At 44.5% G+C, this 21099-nt stretch overlaps 1 protein-coding gene across 2 annotated transcripts in view; it reads right to left on the reverse strand.

The window, feature by feature from the left end:
* Window positions 1-2812: 2812 nt before the first annotated feature.
* LOC136886057 (CD209 antigen-like protein 2) overlaps window positions 2813-21099 on the reverse strand; it is a 32819-nt gene continuing 14532 nt past the window's right edge. For both annotated transcript variants that reach the window (XM_067158784.2, XM_067158783.2), the window contains 2 exons: window positions 20472-20702; window positions 2813-3097 (listed from right to left, as the gene is read on the reverse strand). In XM_067158784.2, the coding sequence (XP_067014885.2) occupies window positions 2952-3097; window positions 20472-20702 (377 nt within the window). In that variant the 3' untranslated portion in view covers window positions 2813-2951. The remainder of the gene's footprint in view (window positions 3098-20471; window positions 20703-21099) is intronic.

A 21099-nucleotide genomic window follows, 5' to 3' on the forward strand; every position in this document is an offset into this window, starting at 1 on the left:
GTCATCTTTTGCTATTGGCTTCGGGAAGGACATCCAGCCGTACAACTGAGGTTAGGCTTGCTGTCTTACGCGTAAAATAGTAAGGTTTAGCCCCTCGAAGATGGCGGATGTGAGGTGGAGGCCGCTGCCGAGAGCGCGTGCTGGCCCTCACTTATACTACTTACTACCACATGCGTAAAGTTGCAGGCAGTTGATTTAGGCAGCACTAAAATGTTTTGTTGATGGTCGCTGTGGAATTGCCCGCTACTACGAGTGCCGTAAAGATGGCAGCATGGTTCTCTGTTGATTAAAGATGGCAGCTTGTCAGAGAAGCACATAGAATTTCAAATTGCCACCAGCACATGCCAAAGGTATGTGGATTAGTGCCGTCCAGATGGCAGAACGATGCTCTGTTGATTAAAGATGGCCGCTGACAGCTGTCAAAAAGCACGTGGCTTTCAAATTAACCCCCACTACATGCATAAGGATGAGGTTTAGTGCCGTAAAAAGGGCAGCACGATGCTTCGTTGAATAAAGATATCCGCTGTCAAAAAAGCACGTGGCTGTCAGCCTGACAGCTGCCAAAAATGCCCGTGGCTGTCAGGAAAGCACGAGGCTTTGTTTACATTCATGGCCTGTGGCGGTGGCGGCGCTCGAACGCCTGACTTATACTACTAGTGTCCTTTTAGTGTCAGGCATACATTGACCGGAGTAGCTCAGGAAGCTGCAGGGAAGGTGAAGAGTGGAAGTCGGTTAGCTTTTTGATAGAAAACCATCCTAAGGCTGGTAAAATCCAAATTTCCGAATTTCTCTAAAGAGTATACTGAGACAGTTCAGCAGCGGAACTGAAAACGTCAGCACCGGTGCCACCCTTCAATCAGCATCGCTCCAACGTAAGAGAAAAGAGGTTTGCACCACTTTTGTTGAGCATAGAATGTGCGAATCGGTACCTCGATTCCTGGAAATTTCCACGGTCGATGGTCAGAGTTTCCCCCCTGAAATTTACTTCTGAGTCATAATTCTGTTGAAAATATAGTTGTGATGAAGCTGGATTTGTCCTTCGCTGCGATGTTCGGGTATGTGCTCATTAAGACGGAGAAATACAAATCTCTAAACTCTTGCAAAGGAGTAATCATTCATAGCGGTTTGCTTAAGGCTTCTGACGACGTCGGAATGGTTAAGTTGCTCGATGAGGGCGCTTTCATTTCGACCTTCAACGCCCAGGCTCTTTCCCAGCAAAAGGAATGTCCGCTGTACCATTTGAGAGTTCGCCCTTGAACTGCAGCTCCAGTGAGGTGTTGTAACTCCCACACCTCGTTGCCATGTCAAGCTTTCACGATCTGTAAGATGAGTACTCTGTGTGCTTCAGCTGTCGAGGTGTGCAGAGAGCGTACGACACTCAGGGAGGACGTCAAAACTCGGGGTAAGATTTCTTTCCCAGACGGCCAGAGAAAGTTAAAATTCGCGGCCACTCTGGAGTTCTCCGTTCCTTCACTGAACAGTTCGTGAAAATGCGGCTTTCACTAGAGAGCTCTACATCTGCAGTCGAATCGTTAAGGAGTCACCAACACAACGTTATTGCTGTAAGTAATAAAAATGGCCGTCCCAAGGACGTATCCGTAGCTAATGCAAAAGAAACACGTGCGTCATTATGGTCTATTGCCAGGTACGTTCGGCCGTGACGTCCTCTACACGAGGGCGGGGGAAGACGTTCCAAGAGCTGTCCACACCATCACTCCTCCAACCTGGTTCGAGACCATCGTATCCCCAAGCATGGACAGTCCGAAGTGCCCGAACACTGCCTACATTATCGGCCAGGCATGGGCGTTTTGATGTCAGGGTTTGTTGATAACCACGTTGGTTCTCTTACAACTGAAATAATGACTGCTGTAGAGGAAACAGTAGCTCCCTCCCCCGGTCTCCCTCGCAGGTAACGGGTCAGCAGTACGTGACCGCCGGAGGGCCATTAAGCATTATCATCCGAATACTATGGGCTCGAGACAGTAAGGAGGCTCCTTGGGTTCTTCCGTGACGGCACATACTCCACCATCGCAAGTAAAGACAAAACTCCGCCTTGTGAACGCCGTACACTCATCTCCATTGCAGACCACATCCCGTCACATTTGGCAGGAAGGTTACCCTACGTATACGTGCTTCACCATCTCTCGTAGTCCTTCAAGGGTACCTTCCATAAACATTTCTGTGACTGATGCTTCAACAATATCCTCAATCTCGCGTAAAGGCATTGGCATACACATTCCCAACCCAGGTAAAGATCCAAAAATTCTGGCAGATTTTAGGACATTAAATGGCCTCTGAAGGCTATTTGAAGGAATGCTGAACCAAAGATTTGGAAGAAGGAGGTCTCCTGACTAACTGCCTGTGTCACGGCCTGCCATGGTTCACCTGGTTAGTTTGAATGAGGCTGTTCTTTGCATTAACACTTTTTACCTGGGGAAATCTGGCGGGATCTTCTCCCTGAAACAGTGATTGTTGTCACGGAGTATCACAGATATCTTGACGCTATGTTCGCTCTATGTACTGTAGACGATTTGCTCTTATTTTGAGCTCCACAATGATGAAGTTCGCCGAGCATGCTGTTGTCCGAATCGATGCGATTTTTTTATTTTCAGTGGACAAAACCTCACTTGCACACTTCTGTCAACATCAATTTCCATTACTTATGTCTGATAACTTTGTTGTTTTAAATGAATGTACAAAATTACATGTCTGATGATGTTTAAATGAAGGCACAGTAGAACATTACATGTCTGATGACCTTGTGGTTTTTAAAGGAAGGTAAACATTGTATATCTTATTACATTGTTGCTTTTAGAAGGGAGAACATTACATGCCTGATGGCCTCGTTGTTTTGTAATTTTCATTGTAGTCAGTGTTCAAACAGCACAAAGAACTTCACCACTTATTTACAAGTAGCTTTATTAAATGTCAACACGCTACATGAGATCTCTTCAAAGTGGAATCTCGCAGATGTAGGGTACCCAGGCATCACAATCCCAGTTATGCAGCAGCCCTGAGCTGTTAGTATCTGCGCACATATGATCAGGTCTCTTATTCGGCTCACCAGCCGCCCACCAACTGCTGAGAGCAGGCTCACCTGAAAACACAGGACATAAGTGTCGTACAGTAGATCAATAACACTTTATCTGTCTTCAGATTATAACGCTTATTTCCGAGGTCACTGCATCCTCCGAGGCTCATAATGGTTTTGAACGCAGACATACGTCCGGATGCCCTTCCCGACAGCACGACGATTTTGAGATGGAAATATCAACCTAGGATAAAGCGGGATTGGATCCTCAGCCATCTGGACCCCCAGCGAATAGGGGAGTATCCCCTCTCTGTCGTAGGAGAGAAGACTAAAAGGTGCACTGATGGCTCTCACTTGAGCCCGTGGTTTGACGACCAGGGGTCCTCTAGCTGAGCCTGGCATATCTTCTACTTACGTCCTCTCTCTCTCTGTTCTTTTTACCTTTCCAGTCCGACCTCTCTTTGTCAACTCTTGTTCTCGTCCGACCCCGAGTCACTCATATTCACGATTTCTGTGGTGCTTCCCTACCTTCCGCCGATACCTTCAATTTTTGAAGTGCCGGACCTTGATAGAGGATGGACGCCCCGTGGTATTCCTATTGAAACAATATTCACCAGCAACAGGCAACAACTTCGTTAGCGGTTTATATCATGAAGTCAAGCAGGTCCGTGTAAATGAGATCGGAATATCTTCACTTCTCACAGACAGGTGTCACCTTGACGGACCCTAACCTCACTTTTGAGGGCAACAGAACATCGCTAACCTCAGTCCTGGCGTCCTGACAGGGCATAACCTAATTGTTGCCACCTAGTGGCAGGGTATTTAAAATGCACATGCTTGTGACATCTGTTAACTTGACAGCTGTCATCTTGGCGGGCCCTTACTTCACTCTTTAAGCACGTGGGCACTGCTAACTTCAGTGCTAGCATCTTAAAAGAACCTAAGCTTATTGCTGCCACCTACGGGGCGCGGAATTTAAGATCCGCGTGATTCTTTGACAGCTACAGTCTTTAAACACGTGGGCACTGCTAACCTCGTTGCTGCATCTTGACCTCTTTTATGCCACCTTAATTACGCAGGGGCGCGGAATTAAATTGATCTTAACAGGGACTTCGCCAAGCTGCGGAATTTTCGGAAGCCCCTTCCCGACACCATTTTGGAGAGCGGATGTTAGTTTTAATGCAAGCTGCCCTTCTCGCCAACATCTTAGAGGACAGTTTAGGGCAAGCTGCCCGCCATCTTAGAGAACATAATTTTAAGTAAACTGCCCTTCTCGACATGGTCCTTTCTCGTTACCATTTATGAGAGAGATGGTCGTTTATATGCAAGATGCCCTTCTCGACTAAACACTATCTTAGAGAACATATTTTTAAAGCAAGCTGCCTTCCTCGACATGGCCCAATTCCCGTCGCCATAGTTTAAATTCATCCTGCCCTTCTTGACATGCTCCCTTCCCGATTATTCTTGAGAGAGGACGATAGTTTTAAAGCAAGCTGCTATTCTCGACACCACCTTGGACAGAGGTTTAAGGCAGGCTGCCCTCACCGACATGCCTCTACCTCGGAGGGGTTCTGAGGCCGTAGTTTTATACCAGGGTGTCCTTCTCGACTTGATAAAGTACCTATAACGTGGAGGGAAGCGGTACCTGATAATAAAATTAGATAAGGAGGTGGCCTAGACGCGTTCTTCCTCCTCCTCCTGACCGGTTAGGTACATTCTTTCTCCTCCTCCTCCTCCTTACCCTCCTCCTACTCCTCACAGGTCAGCTACGTTCCTCCTCCTTACAGTTTTACGGACACATGCCCTTCCCCCTCGCTAAAGCTTTACGTTATCATCCGACAAGACAGAACATGTACAATCCTGTTACAGTGGACGCGAAAGAATGGCGTAGCGTTGTTCTCTTGTAACGCATATGATTTTGCTTTAGGAGGGAGCGGTAGGAGGAGGAGGAAGAGGATGCGGTAACGAGGAAGTAATACATTTTCCCTTTTCAATTTACAGATAAAAATTGCACTTCTGCATACACACACACAAATATGGAATTGATTGGAGGACAAGCGAATGCTGTATGTCTCCATCCGACAAGATTAACCGGTTCAATCCTGTTACAGAGGGCAACAGCATAGTGTTCTGAACAGGAAAACTTACCTTGATTATATTGTCAAGACAGAACATCTTAACAATCTGTAACAGGAAGACGGAACGCGAAGAGGAGTCGATAAAATCATTTATTTCTATTACTGTAATGGATTCGAACACTAATTACTCCACTGAATGAGAGTTAAAAAAATTCCATTCGAACCCCCGTTCTAGTATCGAACTCTGATTAATATCAACAGTATAAAAATTGTCTCATTCTATTACCGTAATGGATTTGATTAACATGGCTTTCGAACTTTTTATATCGTGAGGGAAAACCTCTAATAGAAGGAATCTCACTGGATTAATGCAGGAATAAAATCTTATTTTGTAGGCTGTTAGGAATAGAAAACTGAAATTCTCCGTTGTGAAAGATAACAAATGCACTACTTGATTAATGATTGTACGACAAGCAAATGCTGTGAGGTAGCCCCATTAAGCGCAGACATTTTGCATGAGGCTTTATATCTCCATCCGACAAAAGCGTCCTCTCTCTGCGGAGGGGATTGTTACGCTGAACGGCGCTGTCACTTCTGATGTTCTTCTAACGCATGTTCTGCGACTATACCCTCTGTCGGTATTCAACACAACAATCTAGATTTACTGTCTTCTAATCTCGGGAATCGAACACGTGAGTACCAGTTGTGCATCTACAAACGTTATAATCATTGATAAGAGGGCTACTCCAAGGTAAACGCGTAGTCAGCGGAACGATAGGCCGGCAGAGGATAGATGTGCTTCTTCATAAAACAATAATTACCGCCATGTGATTAGCGTGCACAAGCTATATGCCACATGAACTAGCTCATAGAAGGACGGTATCGACTGCATACCTGCTTTAGAATACTGAATGTTTTAAATCGATCCACGAAATAAAGAATTTATCGTCGCATTTCTCATAAAACAATTGTACCGGGCGGTACACCTCCACGCCGCGAATTCAAATATTGCGCCAGTTGAAACCTCTCTACAGGAGAAACTCTGAACTTTAAAAACTGTATTAAATCCAAGGTTTCCCGGAAGATGTCTCTACTGTAAATTTTGAAGTGTTCTGAACTATATCTATTTCGATTTGTATTTGTTTGCTCTGTAGCAAGAAGTGTGGACATTCTCTTCTAGATGGCACTACTTAAGAACTATAATTGTGCACCCTAGTGTGAAGTGAAGGAACTTTTTTTTGGAAGAAATTTCGTATTCATAAGTTTGTTCTTTGTTAAATTTCTTTCAGTCATTTTTTGGGTTGGCAGTATAACCCTTCTCTTTCCGCTTGTTTTGAATTTAGCTAATCCCGAATTTCTTTAATTATTTTTTGACCAATAACGTATGTCTTCTCCGATATGGAGATGTTGCTTTAAGCTATCCAATAAAGTTGAGGGGGTGTGGGTACTCATTCTTGAAAGGTCTCGAATGTTCCACGAGGGTATTTAAACTGCTGATTTTCTTGTCTCGGTGCCACTTCATCGACATCTTGCTTAGTGTGTGATTATATAGCAGGGGGCGGGAAGCGCCTCTTTCTTCGGGCAACAGTTCATCCACAAGGTAATGGCCGTTTAATAACTTTATTTCTTGCTAGCTCAGCAGTTTAACCCTAGGGGCAGGTTCGAAACTTTTCTCATGTAACCTATCTTTAAAATGTAATAGACATTTGGTAAAATTTTGTTTCTTTAACTATAAATTGGGATAGAGAGTGCCTAACCCTCTCGAGCTTCCACTCATATTGTTTTGAGGTGACTACGTTTTCATAACCGTTTTTCTTCTCTTCGTAATGTAATAAAGTTTTCTGATCGTGTCACCTCCATAGTATGGGATTAGCCCTTGCGTAAGCGGCCTAGTGCCAAGTAGGTTTCAAAAGTGTATTAGGAGTGCAAGATGCGCCTCCATTCTATTTTGTATTATGGGCCAGTATCTTAACCTGATGTTTTATTTTCCTCATGTAAAGGCCCTGTAGTTTGGATATCAAATACCCCTGTTTCTTGGTGTGCCTTAAGGGCAGATAGAAATGAAATTTGTTGTAGCCTTTGATAGGCTTGTCAAATTGAGAGCGGGTCTGCTCTTTTTCTTAACATTGTAATTAGGAGCAAGTGCTCCTTGTACTTAGGGGTTTTCTGCCCTTTAGCTATTGTGGTGGTGAGCTGAGAGCTCAGAAATTAATCTTGGGGCTCGAAGCCCAAATCTTGTAACTATTGTAATTTCTTAAATTGTTTTCCTGCTACTTGGTACCTGTTACTCTGTTGTTGTAATCTGTTGATTTTGAAAATAAAATATAACCTTTGTTAAAGTTTTAAATTAACTTTAATTTCGTAAGTTGAGACCTATTCCACCCAGCACCTTCTTTCACCTCTGCAAATCCACACAACATCGTAACAACAATAATCACCACTAACATTACAGTTTAAACCAACTACCTTGTGATCCGGATGCTAAAACGTCGCTACACTGAATATTTGAAATCGATTTACGAAATACGGAATTAACACTTACTGTACCGATTGGTACACCTATACGCCGAACATTTGAGTTCTCCGCCTTAAATTATTCCTCTACAGCTGAAGCTCTGAACTTTAAAACTGAATTAATTCAACCGTTTATCTGAAGATGTCACTTTGTTAATTTCGAATTATTTTTGTTTACTAATTATCATGGTTCATGTTTGTGGGTTACTGTAGTCACGTCCTAGTTCGTGAACCATATGCAACGGCTGAGTGGCCTAGTAAGTGGTCCTGAGAGTCGGGATACCAGTTGCTATGGAATGGGAGTGAGCATCTCGGACATATTCTGAGTCGTGGCCCTCCTTGTGCTCAGGGGGCTAGGACTATACAATTCACCGGTGGTCCATAACCCGTTAGAGGAGAGATCCTCACTTGCACTATGTGCAAGTAGGGCAGCATCCTCATTCATGAATTTACCGAGCTCAGAACACTTTAACCAAGCCTCGGACCTATGGGAGTAATGGAGTCCCACTCCCATTTGACAGGCGAGGGACTCTTTGGAAACAACTTGGCGAACGAAATGGAATTCGATGGGGAGCTATGGAAGAAAGAAGGTAGAACTGGCTGAGTCAGCAAAGAGGATGCATCTGGATGTGCTAGGAGTAAGTAATATTCGGGTAAGAGGAGATAATGAGGAAGAGATAGGAGATTATAAAATGTACTTGACGGGTGTTAGAAAGGGAAGGGCAGAGTCTGGGGTAGGGCTCTTTATCAGGAATACCATTGCACGCAACACAGTTTCTGTTAGGCACGTAAATGAGCGAATGATGTGGGTAGATTTGTCAGTGGGAGGAATTAGGACAAGAATTGTGTCCATGTATTCACCATGTGAGGGTGCAGATGAGGATGAAGTTGACAAGTTTTATGAAGCATTGAGTGACATCATGGTCAGGGTCAATAGCAAGGATAGAATATTGCTAATGGGCGATTTCAATGCGAGAGTTGGGAATAGACCTGAAGGATACGAAAGGGTGATTGGTAAATATGGGGAAGATATGGAAGCTAATGGGAATGGGAAGCGTTTGCTGGACTTCTGTGCTAGTATGGGTTTAGCTGTTACGAATACATTCTTCAAGCATAAGGCTATTCACCGCTACACGTGGGAGGCTAGGGGTACCAGATCCATAACAGACTATATCAACAGACTTTGAGTTCAGGAGATCTGTTAGGAATGTACGAGTTTTGCGCGGATTTTTCGATGATGCAGACCACTATCTGATCTGTAGTGAACTAAGTATCTCTAGGCCTAGGGTAGAGAAAGTGAAATCTGTCTGCAAACGAATAAGTGTAGAAAATCTCCAGGACGAGGAAATTAGACAGAAGTACATGGATATGATTACTGAAAAGTTTCGAACAGTAGACAGTAAGCAGGTTCAGGATATAGAAAGTGAATGGGTGGCATACAGGGATGCTGTAGTAGAACCAGCAAGGGAATGCCTAGGAACAACTGTGTGTAAAGATGGGAAAAGGCGAACATCTTGGTGGAATGATGAAGTGAGAGCAGCCTGTAAACGTAAAAAGAAGGCTTATCAGAAATGGCTCCAAACAAGGGCCGAGGCAGACATGGATTGGTACGTAGATGAAAGAAACAGAGTGAAACAAATACTTGTTGAATCCAAAAATAAGTCATGGGAAGATTTTGGTAATAACCTGGAAAGGCTAGGTCAAGCAGCAGGTAAACCTTTCTGGACAGTAATAAAGAATCTTAGGAAGGGAGGGAAAAAGGAAATGAACAGTGTTTTGAGTAATTCAGGTGAACTCATAATAGATCCCAGGGAATCACTGGAGAGGTGGAGGGAATATTTTGAACATCTTCTCAATGTAAAAGGAAATCATGGTGGTGATGCAAACAGCCAAGCTCATGGGGAGGTGGAAAATGATGTTGGTGAAATTATGCATGACGAATTGGAAAGGATAGTAAATAAACTCCATTGTCATAAGGCAGCAGGAATAGATGAAATTCGACCTGAAATGGTGAAGTATAGGGGGAAGGCAAGGATGAAATGGCTTCATAGAGTAGTAAAATTAGCGTCGAGTGTTGGTAAGGTACCTTCAGATTGGACAAAAGCAGTAATTGTACCTATCTATAAGCAAGGGAACAGGAAGGATTGCAACAACTATCGAGGTATCTCATTGATTAGTATACTAGGAAAAGTATTCACTGGCATCTTGGAAGGGAGGATGCGATCAGTCGTTGAGAGGAAGTTGGATGAAAACCAGTCTGGTTTCAGTCCACAGAGTGGCTGTCAGGATAAGATTTTCAGTATGCGCCAGGTAATTGAAAAATGCTACGAGGGGAATAGGCAATTGCGTTTATGTTTCGTAGATCTAGAGAAAGCATGTGACAGGGTACCAAGGGAAAAGATGTTCGCCATACTGGGGGACTATGAAATTAAAGGTAGATTATTAAAATCAATCAAAGGCATTTATGTTGACAATTGGGCTTCAGTGAGAATTGATGGTAGAATGTGTTCTTGGTTCAGGGTACTTACAGGATTTAGACAAGGCTGTAATCTTTCACCTTTGCTGTTCGTAAGTTACATGGATCATCTGCTGAAAGGTATAAAATGGCAGGGAGGGATTCATTTAGGTGGAAATGTAGTAAGCAGTTTGGCCTATGCTGACAACTTGGTCTTAATGGCGGTCTGTGCCGAAAGCCTGCAGTCTAATATCTTGGAACTTGAAAATAGGTGCAATGAGTATGGTATGAAAATTAGCCTCTCGAAGACTAAATTGATGTCAGTAGGTAAGAAATTCAACAGAATTGAATGTCAGATTGGTGATACAAAGCTAGAACAGGTCGATAATTTCAAGTATTTAGTTTGTGTGTTCTCCCAGGATGGTAATATAGTAAGTGAGATTGAATCAAGGTGTAGTAAAGCTAATGCAGTGAGCTCGCAGTTGCGATCAGCAGTATTCTGTAAGAAGGAAGTCAGCTCCCAGACGAAACTATCTCTACATCGGTCTGGTTTCAGACCAACTTTGCTTTACGGGAGCGAAAGCTGGGTGGACTCAGGATATCTTATTCATAAGTTAGAAGTAACAGACATGAATGTAGCAAGAATGATTGCTGGTACAAACAGGTGGGAACAATGGCAGGAGGGTACTCGGAATGAGGAGATAAAGGCTAATTTACGAATGAACTCGATGGATGGAGCTGTACGCATAAACCGGCCTCGGTGGTGGGGTCATGTGAGGCGAATGGAGCAGGATAGGTTACCTAGGAGAATAATGGACTCTGTTATGGAGGGTAAGAGAAGTAGAGGGTGACCAAGACGACGATGATTAAAATCGGTTTCTAGCGATTTAAAGATAAGAGGTATAAAATTAAATGAGACCACAACACTAGTTGCAAATCGAGGATTGTGGCGACGTTTAGTAAATTCTCAGACGCTTGCAGACTGAACGTTGAAAGGCATAACAGTCTATAATGATAATGTATGTATGTATGTATGTATGTATGTATGTATGTATGTATGTATGTATGTATGTATGTATGTATGTATGTATGTATGTATGTATGTATGTATGTATGTATTAATTATCACACCGGTTTAGTGCTCGACACTCGGAGCAAGTCGTGCACTTTCAAGTTTGCTAGTAGTTTCAAAATCACCTTGTTATCATGTAGTTCTGTATCATGTTCATCTGTTTCGCCTACCCAGGAGGAGATGTTGTTAGACCTTAGACATCTACCTGAGGAGCAGGCTGATAGTATTCGCAAGTTGTGTCAGTCGTTTCCAGAAGTTTTTCTGACACTCTTGGTGTTACTGACCTCATTGAATACATGATTGAGGTTACGGATTCGATTCCAGTCCGTTTTCCTTCTTATAGGCTATCTCCATCTAAAATGAAGACGTTGAAAGATATCATAGATCAAATGTTGAAGAATGATATAATTCGGCCCTCTAAGTCGGCGTATTCATCGCCTATTCTCCTTGTTCCGAAACCCCAAGGTGGCTTCAGGCCTGTGATGGACTATAGGGCTTCAAATCGGAAGGTGGTGTTACAATCTGTGCCCCTTCCAGACCTTCACTCTTGTTTTTCAAGGTTTTCGAAAGGCTAAATTCTTCACCATCTTAGACCTCAATCAGGCTTATAACCAAATCCCTCTGGCGGAAGAATCTAAACATCTTACAGCGTTTGCCACTGATTGGAACTTGTATGAATACAACCGCGTGCCTTTCGGGCTCCCCACGGGAGCAGCCTTGCTCACGAGACTGCTAGACAGGGTCTTCTCCGACATCAAATTTGAGTATTTATACCATTATCTTGATGATGTCGTCGTATTTTCTGAGACCTTTGAAGAACATCTAGATCAGCTGAAAAGGGTCCTGAGTCGCCTTCGTAAGGCAGGGTTAACGGTGAAGTTGTCCAAGGTTGCTTTCGCTAAGCCTTCCATGTCATGTCTAGGGCATATTGTGTCGCCTGATGGTGTCGCTGTAGATCATTCTAGAACACAGGCCATTCGTGATTTCAAACCTCCTTAGGACATCAAAGGAATTGCCAGATTCATTGGTATGATAAATTTCTTCAGGAAATTTATTCCTAACTTCGCTAATAGAGAGGCGCCATTGAACTTACTTCGTAGGAAAGGCGTCAAGTTTGAGTGGGGTCCTTCTCAAGAAGCCGCTTTCGAAGATCTCAAATTAGCTCTGTGTAATGCCCCTGTTCTTGCCATGTCTGATTTTTCGAAGAAATTTGTCGTTCAAACCGACGCGTCGTCGTCGGCAGTGGCTGCGGTCCTTCTTCATGAGACTGAACTAGGAAGGCGACCCATCGCCTATGCGTCTAGAACTTTAACGGCTCAAGAAGCCAAGTATTCCATTTATGAACTTGAAGGTTTGGCAGTCTTATTTGCTCTAGAAAAGTTCCGCCTCTATTTGGAACATGTCAAGTTCGACTTGGAGACTGATAACCAAGCCTTAAGTTGGGTCTTAGGTAGGCCGCGTGGCACTGTTCGAATAGCCCGCTGGACCATCAGAATTTCTGCCTTCCAATTTGATGTTAGGCATATAAAAGGAACTGAAAACTTTGTTGCTGACGGACTAAGCCGTATGTTTTCCAACGAGGTAGAGCCCCTTGAAAAGGAAGATAGTTCTTCTCTTCCCGAGTCCATATCTCCCGTTGTAAATGCCATTCTAACAGATGCTCCCATGTTGTTTCGGGATATCGAAAAATATCAACGTGAAGATCCGACGCTGGCCCCGATCATGGAAACCCTTTCTTCTGGGGAACATGTAGTCCCTTATGTGCTGAGAAATGGTGTTTTATGTTGCCCGTCGAGGCATGATAAGAAGATGAAAGTTGTGGTTGCAGCTGTTCTTGTACCTATGATCTTCAAGTATTACAATGAGACCCCATTAGGGGGGCATTTAGGCATTTTCAAAACTCGAGAAAAGATCAGAGAAATGTTCATTTGGAAAGGTATGGACGGTGAAATTCGTGAATTGGTAAAAGCTTGTAAAACTTGTTGGCTGAGTAAACCTAGCATGTCCACTAAGCTAGGTTTATTGGCTTCTCACCAAGCGTTGCGCCCCATGGAACGTCTTTACATCGACTACGTAGGACCCTTCCCCCAGTCTAAGGGCCAATAAATTCATCCTTGTGTGTGTAGATGGTTTTACAAGATTTTGCTGGTTATTTCCGATTAACACCATTTCGTGTTTAATTTCCATATTCGCTTCTTTCGGTCCGTGTCAATATATTGTTTCTGATAATGCTAAAGATTTCACCTCCAATCTCTTCCGTAAATTTTGTTTTGTTCTATCCATCTCACATGTAACTACTTCTGCGTATTATCCTCAACCATCTCTTGCTGAACGGGTCAATCATAATCTGAGGTCGGCCCTAATTGCTTATCATCATGATGATCATTCCAGGTGGGACACGTCCTTGCATTGGTTAGCTTTCGCTTTAAATGCGGCGGTTCATGAATCTCATAATTTTACTCCAGCTTCCTTGATGTTTAAGTCTGTACCCAAGACGCCGCTCTCTAACTTTTGGTCGCTTAGTGATATTGTACCTGAGACAATAGATCCAGATAATATTAGAGATCTTTGAAAGAAGGCTAAGGCCAACCTTAAAATTTCTCATGAAATGGTTAGGGGAAGATATTATCGTGGACGGAGGCCCACCAATTTAAAGGTAGGAGACCAAGTTATGGTCAAGAACTTTGTTCCCGCGGGCAAGCTTGCCCCCAGATTTCATGGGCCGTGCATAATTTTGGATTTCCTAACTCCAGCAACATTGTTAGTAAGCAATCCAACCACTGAGAGGATCTTTAGGGTACATATATCACAAATTAAACCCCTGTAGGTCATTGTTAACTTAGCCATCTATGTGTTGCTGCGGCGTAAAGGTTATATTTTTTATTTTCAGAGGCCTTCTGACCCAATATAGTTTAATTGTAATTGTAATCAATATTTGATATAAGACCTTACCCACGGGTTATTCTGCTGCCTCTTCCTGTACGGCCATTACCAAGCTCCCGTCTCCTGCTAAACCATACCAGTGGCAATAAAAATATTTCCACTCCTCTGTCTCACCAACAAGATCGTGCACTAAAATAAGAAAACAAATGTAAACAACAATTCTGCCGCCGAGATTTTATTGTTTCATTGTCCCCGCAGCCGTGCGGCGCCGTACCACCACCGAGGTGGGCTACGGGCCCACTCCACTCCCGTGATGTCTACCTGTGTACGGCGTGCCGGAGTCCATCTACCGGCAATGGCTGATGAGCGGTGCCCCTACCGCCAACTCATCCGGGGACTTGTCCTGCACTTCTGATCTGCGGCGTCTTTCACGACGACTACCCCTCTCATAGTGCGGGAGAGAGGTATCTCAGGGTACTTCAGGGGTCCGGGCGACCTCGACTGGACTTTGGCAGCGGCGGCTGGTCTTCCCGTTAAAAGTAGATACATGTACGGTATTCTACGGCAAACAAGACACTCTAAATCTGGAGTCTAACAAGTTATCAACGAAAAGACTTCGATTCTTTTTCTTTCTTCAAAATTCTTTTTCTTCAATATTAAGAGTCCTTTTCATCGATTAACGTTTCTTCCATGTACACTCACTGACAGAGCAAATGCAACACCAAGAAGGAGTGGTTCGAAAGGGATGAAAGTTGGGGAAAAAACAGAGACGGCACGGACGAATAATTGATGTTTATTTCAAACCGATATGCAGGTTACACAATGCGCACGGCATCGACTCAGTAGGATGTAGGACCACCGCGAGCGGCGATGCACGCAGAAACACGTCGAGGTACAGAGTCAATAAGAGTGCGGATGGTGTCCTGAGGGATGGTTCTCCATTCTCTGTCAACCATTTGCCACAGTTGGTCGTCCGTACGAGGCTGGGGCAGAGTTTGCAAACGGCGTCCAATGAGATCCCACACGTGTTCGATTGGTGAGAGATCCGGAGAGTACGCTGGCCACGGAAGCATCTGTACACCTCGTAGAGCCTATTGGGAGATGCGAGCAGTGTGTGGGCGGGCATTATCCTGCTCAAACAGAGCATTGGGCAGCCCCTGAAGGTACGGGAATGCCACCGGCCGCAGCACATGCTGCACGTAGCGGTGGGCATTTAACGTGCCTTGAATACGCACTAGAGGTGACGTGGAATCATACGCAATAGTGCCCCAAACCATGATGCCGCGTTGTCTAGCGGTAGGGCGCTCCACAGTTACTGTCGGATTTGACCTTTCTCCACGCCGACGCCACACTCGTCTGCGGTGACTATCACGGACAGAACAGAAGCGTGACTCATCGGAGAACATGACGTTCCGCCATTCCCTCATCCAAGTCGCTCTAGCCCGGCACCATGCCAGGCGTGCACGTCTATGCTGTGGAGTCAATGTTAGTCTTCTGAGCGGACGCCGGGAGTGCAGGCCTCCTTCAACCAATCGACGGGAAATTGTTCTGGTCGATATTGGAACAGCCAGGGTGTCTTGCACATGCTGAAGAATGGCGGTTGACGTGGCGTGCGGGGCTGCCACCGCTTAGCGGCGGATGCGCCGATCCTCGCGTGCTGACGTCACTCGGGCTGCGCCTGGACCCCTCGCACGTGCCACATGTCCCTGCGCCAACCCTCTTCGCCACAGGCGCTGCACCGTAGACACATCCCTTTGGGTATCGGCTGCGATTTGACGAAGCGACCAACCTGCCCTTCTCAGCCCGATCACCATACCCCTCGTAAAGTCGTCTGTCTGCTGGAAATGCCTCCGTTGACGGCGGCCTGGCATTCTTAGCTATACACGTGTCCTGTGGCACACGACAACACGTTCTACAATGACTGTCGGCTGAGAAATCACGGTACGAAGTGGGCCATTCGCCAACGCCGTGTCCCATTTATCGTTCGCTACGTGCGCAGCACAGCGGCGCATTTCACATCATGAGCATACCTCAGTGACGTCAGTCTACCCTGCAATTGGCATAAAGTTCTGACCACTCCTTCTTGGTGTTGCATTTGCTCTGTCAGTCAGTGTACTTCAACAAATCTATCACCAGGGAAGCAAATTTTCATCAAGTTGGGTTAAACAAAAAAAACATTCTTCTGTGTCACCACTTGGAAGGACTTTTTGGGGGGGGGGGGAGGTCTGTAGCGGTTGGTACACCTATACGCCGCACATTTCAATTTTCCGCGTTAAATTACTCCTCTACAGCTGAAACTCTGAACTTTAAAACTGAATTAATTCAACCGTTTATCTGAAGATGTCACTGTGTTAATTTCGATTTATTTTTGTTTACTAATTATCAAGAAGTGTGGACATTCTCTCACAGATGTCTCTACCAAAAACTATGATTATGCACCCTGGTGAGAAGTGAAGGAAATTTCGTTGAAGAAATTTTGTATTTATAAGTTTTGGTCTTTACTAAATATTGTTCTTTCATTTGTGGGTTGGCAATATTAAGCTTTCCTTCCGCCTATTTCGAACTTAGCCAATCAGTAATTTCTGTAATTAATTTTCCACCTATCAGAGGTTTCTTCTTCGAATTTCCATGCGTAACTCTTAGCTACCCAATAAAGTTGAGCGGGTGTGTCTTTATTATTCATGAATGGTCTCGAATCTTCCACGAGGGTTTAAAAACTGCTGTTTTTCTCGGCTCTTCGCCACTTCAACAACATCTGGCTTAGTATATGGAAGTATAGCAGGAGGCGGGTTGGGCCTCTTCCTTCGAGCAGCAGCTCTTCAGCAAAGGTAATGGCCTCTTAACATCTTTATTTCTTTCTTGGTCAGCAGTTTAACCTCCGGGGAAGGTTCGAAACCTTTTCAAAGTATCCTACCTGTTCAAAAATGTAACTTAGTGCCGGCTTATGTAAACATTTTCTTATTACTTTAAATGTAAATCGGGGATAGAGAGTGCTTTACCCTCTCGAGCTCCCCTCCATTTCGACTTGAGGTGACTATGTTTCCGTAACTGATTTTCTAATCTTTCCTAATGTGTTAACATTTCTTATACAAGTCTCCTATATGGCGTGGGAATAGCCCCTGTGTATCGGCTTAGCGCCACTTAGGTTTTAACAAGCTTTCATGTAGGAGTGCAAGTACTCGCCTCCATTCAATCTTGTATTTTGGGCCATGAATTTAAACCGTTTGTGTTTTCCTTTCTGAGAAGGCCCAGTAGAATGGGTACGAGGTATCCCTGCTCCGTTATAAGTTGTGCCTTGATGGCAGTTAATTGTAATAAGCTGTTATTGCCTTTAATAGGCTTGGACGATTGAGAGCGGGTCAGCTCTTTCTGGTATTTTGAAAGGTGCCTCTAGGAGGCTTGACTTTATGAGGTGGGAGCAAATGCTCCATGTAATTAGGGGTTGTCTGCCCTTTAGTAATTTGTGGTTGTGAGCTGAGAGCTCAGAAATTGTTAAACTTTGGGGCTCGTAGCCCAGAATTGTAAAAACCCCTTAACTTGTGCTTTCGTTTGTAAAGTTGCATTGTACCTGATTTTTCTTTGTTATTCGCCTAGTGAAAATTGTTAAATATTGTTATCAGTTGAAAATATAACCTTTATTTAAATTTTAAATTCATCTTTCAGACTTGTAGTTAGACCCATTCCAGCCCGCACCTTCTTTCACCTCTGCTGATCCACCAAAACACGGTAACACTTACATTGCTCTTAAAACAATAATCACCACTACCACGACTATCTTATAAGGTGCTACTTACGATAGGTAGGAAGTACTTCCATGCTACCTCTTACAACACGCAGCGTTGCGGTGTATCAATAATCACCACCACTAACAGTACAAACTTGAATTACAGGCACGCATGCGCTTACCCGAGATTAACATACGGTACAGCTCCAGCATTCTTCCTAATGTGAAAATAAGAAACCACGGAAACGCATCTTCAAGGTGGGGTTTGACGCCGCGACATCTACGTGTCCTAAACCGCGCAGCCAATTCGCTTAGTGATGTTTAGAACACAGAATCCCGAAATGAAGTCTCTTGTCCTAACTACAGGTGTTTAGAACACAGAATCCCGAAATGAAGTCTCTTGTCCTAACTACAGGTGTTTAGAACACAGAATGTTGTGTAGTTAACGACTACGGGTCGCTTAACTGAGCGTGTGGGGTGCCGACAACAGAGCATATAGCTGAGTCTGTAGGTTGTTCACAACAGACGCATTACCTGAGATTATTGCATTCGTGAGAGACCTACCGAGTGAACAGCGTGGCATGGTCGCTATCTCCAACACAACAGCCTATCGCCTTACCATCCGCTACAAGGACAGCGCGCACTTCTCTTATAAGACGACTACAAGGGATTCTCAACTTGAGTATCTCCCTGCTTGCCAAGAGGCGCTTTTACTCGGAGACTGCATATTTTCAGGAAAATGTTGGAGAAGACTGCGGGTTCTAGGTTTACCTCGGAGATTAGGTGTTTGGGATTCTCAGCTTGAGTATCTACCTGCCTGCCAAGAGCCGGTTTAGCTCGGGGACTGCATATTTTCCGCCAAATGATGGGAAAGGCTGGGTGACGGGAAGGAACTACGACGAGAAGGGGAACTTGCCTTAAATTATGCCCTCTATGATGATGGTAAATCGAGAAGGGCAGCTTGCAATAAAACTATAACTCTAAGAGCGAGGACAGTGCCGCTGTGATTAGGCCCCTTGGCCTTAGGATCTGTCAAAAACATTCTGCAGCATGGCTAAGTCCCTGTCAAGATCATTTAAAATCCGGGCACCCTAGATGGCAGCAGTGAGATTTGGGTATGTTAAGATGGTAGCAGTAAGTTTGCTTGTTTAAACTCCTCGCCCACATGGTTAAGACTTGTCAGCTGTCAAGAAGCAGGTGGATTTTAAATTCCGCCTTCCTAGGTGATATAATAATAATTTCGTGTGGCTATTTCTAGCCGAGTGCAGTCCTTGTAGGGCAGACCCTCCGATGAGTGTGGGCGGCATCTGCCACGTGTGGGTAACTGCGTGTTATTGTGGTAGAGGATAGTGTTATGTGTGGTGTGTGAGTTGCAGGGATGTTAGGGACAGCACAAACACCCAGCCCCCAGCCCATTGGAATTAACCAATGAAGGTTGAAATCCCCGACCCGGCCGGGAATCGAACCCGGGACCCTCTGAACCGAAGGCCAGTACGCTGACCATTCAGGTAACGAGTCGTACTCCTAGGTGGTAACAACAACGTTTGGGTTTGTTAAGATGGCAGCAGTTAGGTCACTTGCTTATTCTCCGCGTGCATGCGATTAGGACCTGACAGCTATCATAAAACACGTGGATTTTAACTTCCGCTCCCACGTGGTTAAAGATGGCAGCCCTAGGTGGCAACAGTAAGGTTTAGCGCTGTCAAGATAGCAGTAGCGAAGTTCGCTATGTTCACTTGTTTAAAATACTCAGCAAAACATGTGCAGGTGTTTAGGACCTGTCACCTCTCAAAAAGCATGTGGATTTTAAATTTCGTGCCCCTATGTGGCTGCAGTGAGGTTTGGGTCTGTTAAGATTGCAGCACTGAGGTTAGCCTTGTTCACTTATTTAAACTCCTCAGCAAAACTGGTGCACGTGGTCCGTATCTGACAGCTGTCAAAAAACAAGCACGTGGATTTTAAATTACCACGTGCATGAGGTGGCAGCAATGAGGTTTAGCCTCGTCAAGATTGGAGCAGTGAGGTTAGCGATGCTCTGTTGTCCATAAAAGTGAGGTTAGGGCTGTCAAGATGACAGCTATCAAAAGCACGTGGCTAATCTAATATCATGGAACTTGAAAAGTGCTGCAGTGAGAATGACATGACAATTAGCATTACAAAGACTAAAGTAATGTCAGTAGGGAAGAAAGTTCCGAGAACTGAATGTCAGGTCGGAGATACAAAACTGCAACAGGTAGATCACTTCTCCAACAACACCAAGAGGTCTGCTGACGGAAGAATGTCCTCGTACCCGCACGGTTTTAGGTTGCGACTGTTCACGCATTTGACGGCCCTTTACATTCCTTTGGACTTAATTCCCTTTATTACTTTTGCGCAACAATAAATTCATTCGCATGGTTTTCCGAGACTCCATCGTGCCGGAATTTTGCACATCAGGATTTATTTTATGTGCCACTAAATCTATGGACACGAGTCTGACGTAGCACCGGACTGAGCGAGAATCGAACCTGCCAATTTGAACTCAGAAAGCTACTGTTGGCAGGACTTCTTAGTTCCTCCCTTGATTAAAGTTAACAGGGGGTGGTTATCTGCTCCTCATGCGCTCATCAGCCAGTGACATAGCTAAATGTCGACTGCTGTTGTTTAATATGGCAAATGTCTTCCGTCCGACATCCGGTACTTCATGAGTAGAAGAGAACTAGAGAAGAACTCACCTTTCACAGTCTCCCAGCGGTCTTCATATAAGAGCCTGTAAACTCCCATCCAAACAGACAGTTTGGAGCTCGCATTCTTGAACATTGAAGGGATCACCTCTTTCCTCTCCCGTTCACTCTCCACCACCATGAGATCACCACCGTCACTCTTGCACTGCTCCCTGGCGTCACTCCAGCTCTTAATTTCATGGTATCTTTTATAACAGTTGAAACCTCCAAACAGTTGGTAACCTGAGGGCAGATAGAACATCACACGTTTAGATTTTAGACTATCCTATGGGTGAAAATGACGATCCTTCATTATTTGTCGTACTCTTTGATGTATGACATGGTCAGAAGGCACCGTAGTGTACAGAAGAGGAATTAATGGGCTGAATGTATGATAGCAGAAAAGGAGAGGGTGAAACGCGGTGCCGGCACGTAGCCTACTTCTGTCAAACAGCAAAAAGTTGTTTGCTCTTGGCTTAACTTCGCACTCCGACGGAGGAATCACCGTCAAAAGTGTAACATGCCCTGGCTCCAAATGAGAGAGTTTTGGTACGCAATCTAGTGATTAGAAATTGTATACAACAACCTCTCCCACTCTGCCGGCCAACATTGTGATGGCGAGACTCGAACCGGGTAACCA

The sequence above is a fragment of the Anabrus simplex genome, chromosome X (genome assembly GCF_040414725.1).
Source record: "Anabrus simplex isolate iqAnaSimp1 chromosome X, ASM4041472v1, whole genome shotgun sequence".
NCBI classification, from domain to species: Eukaryota; Metazoa; Arthropoda; class Insecta; order Orthoptera; family Tettigoniidae; genus Anabrus; species Anabrus simplex.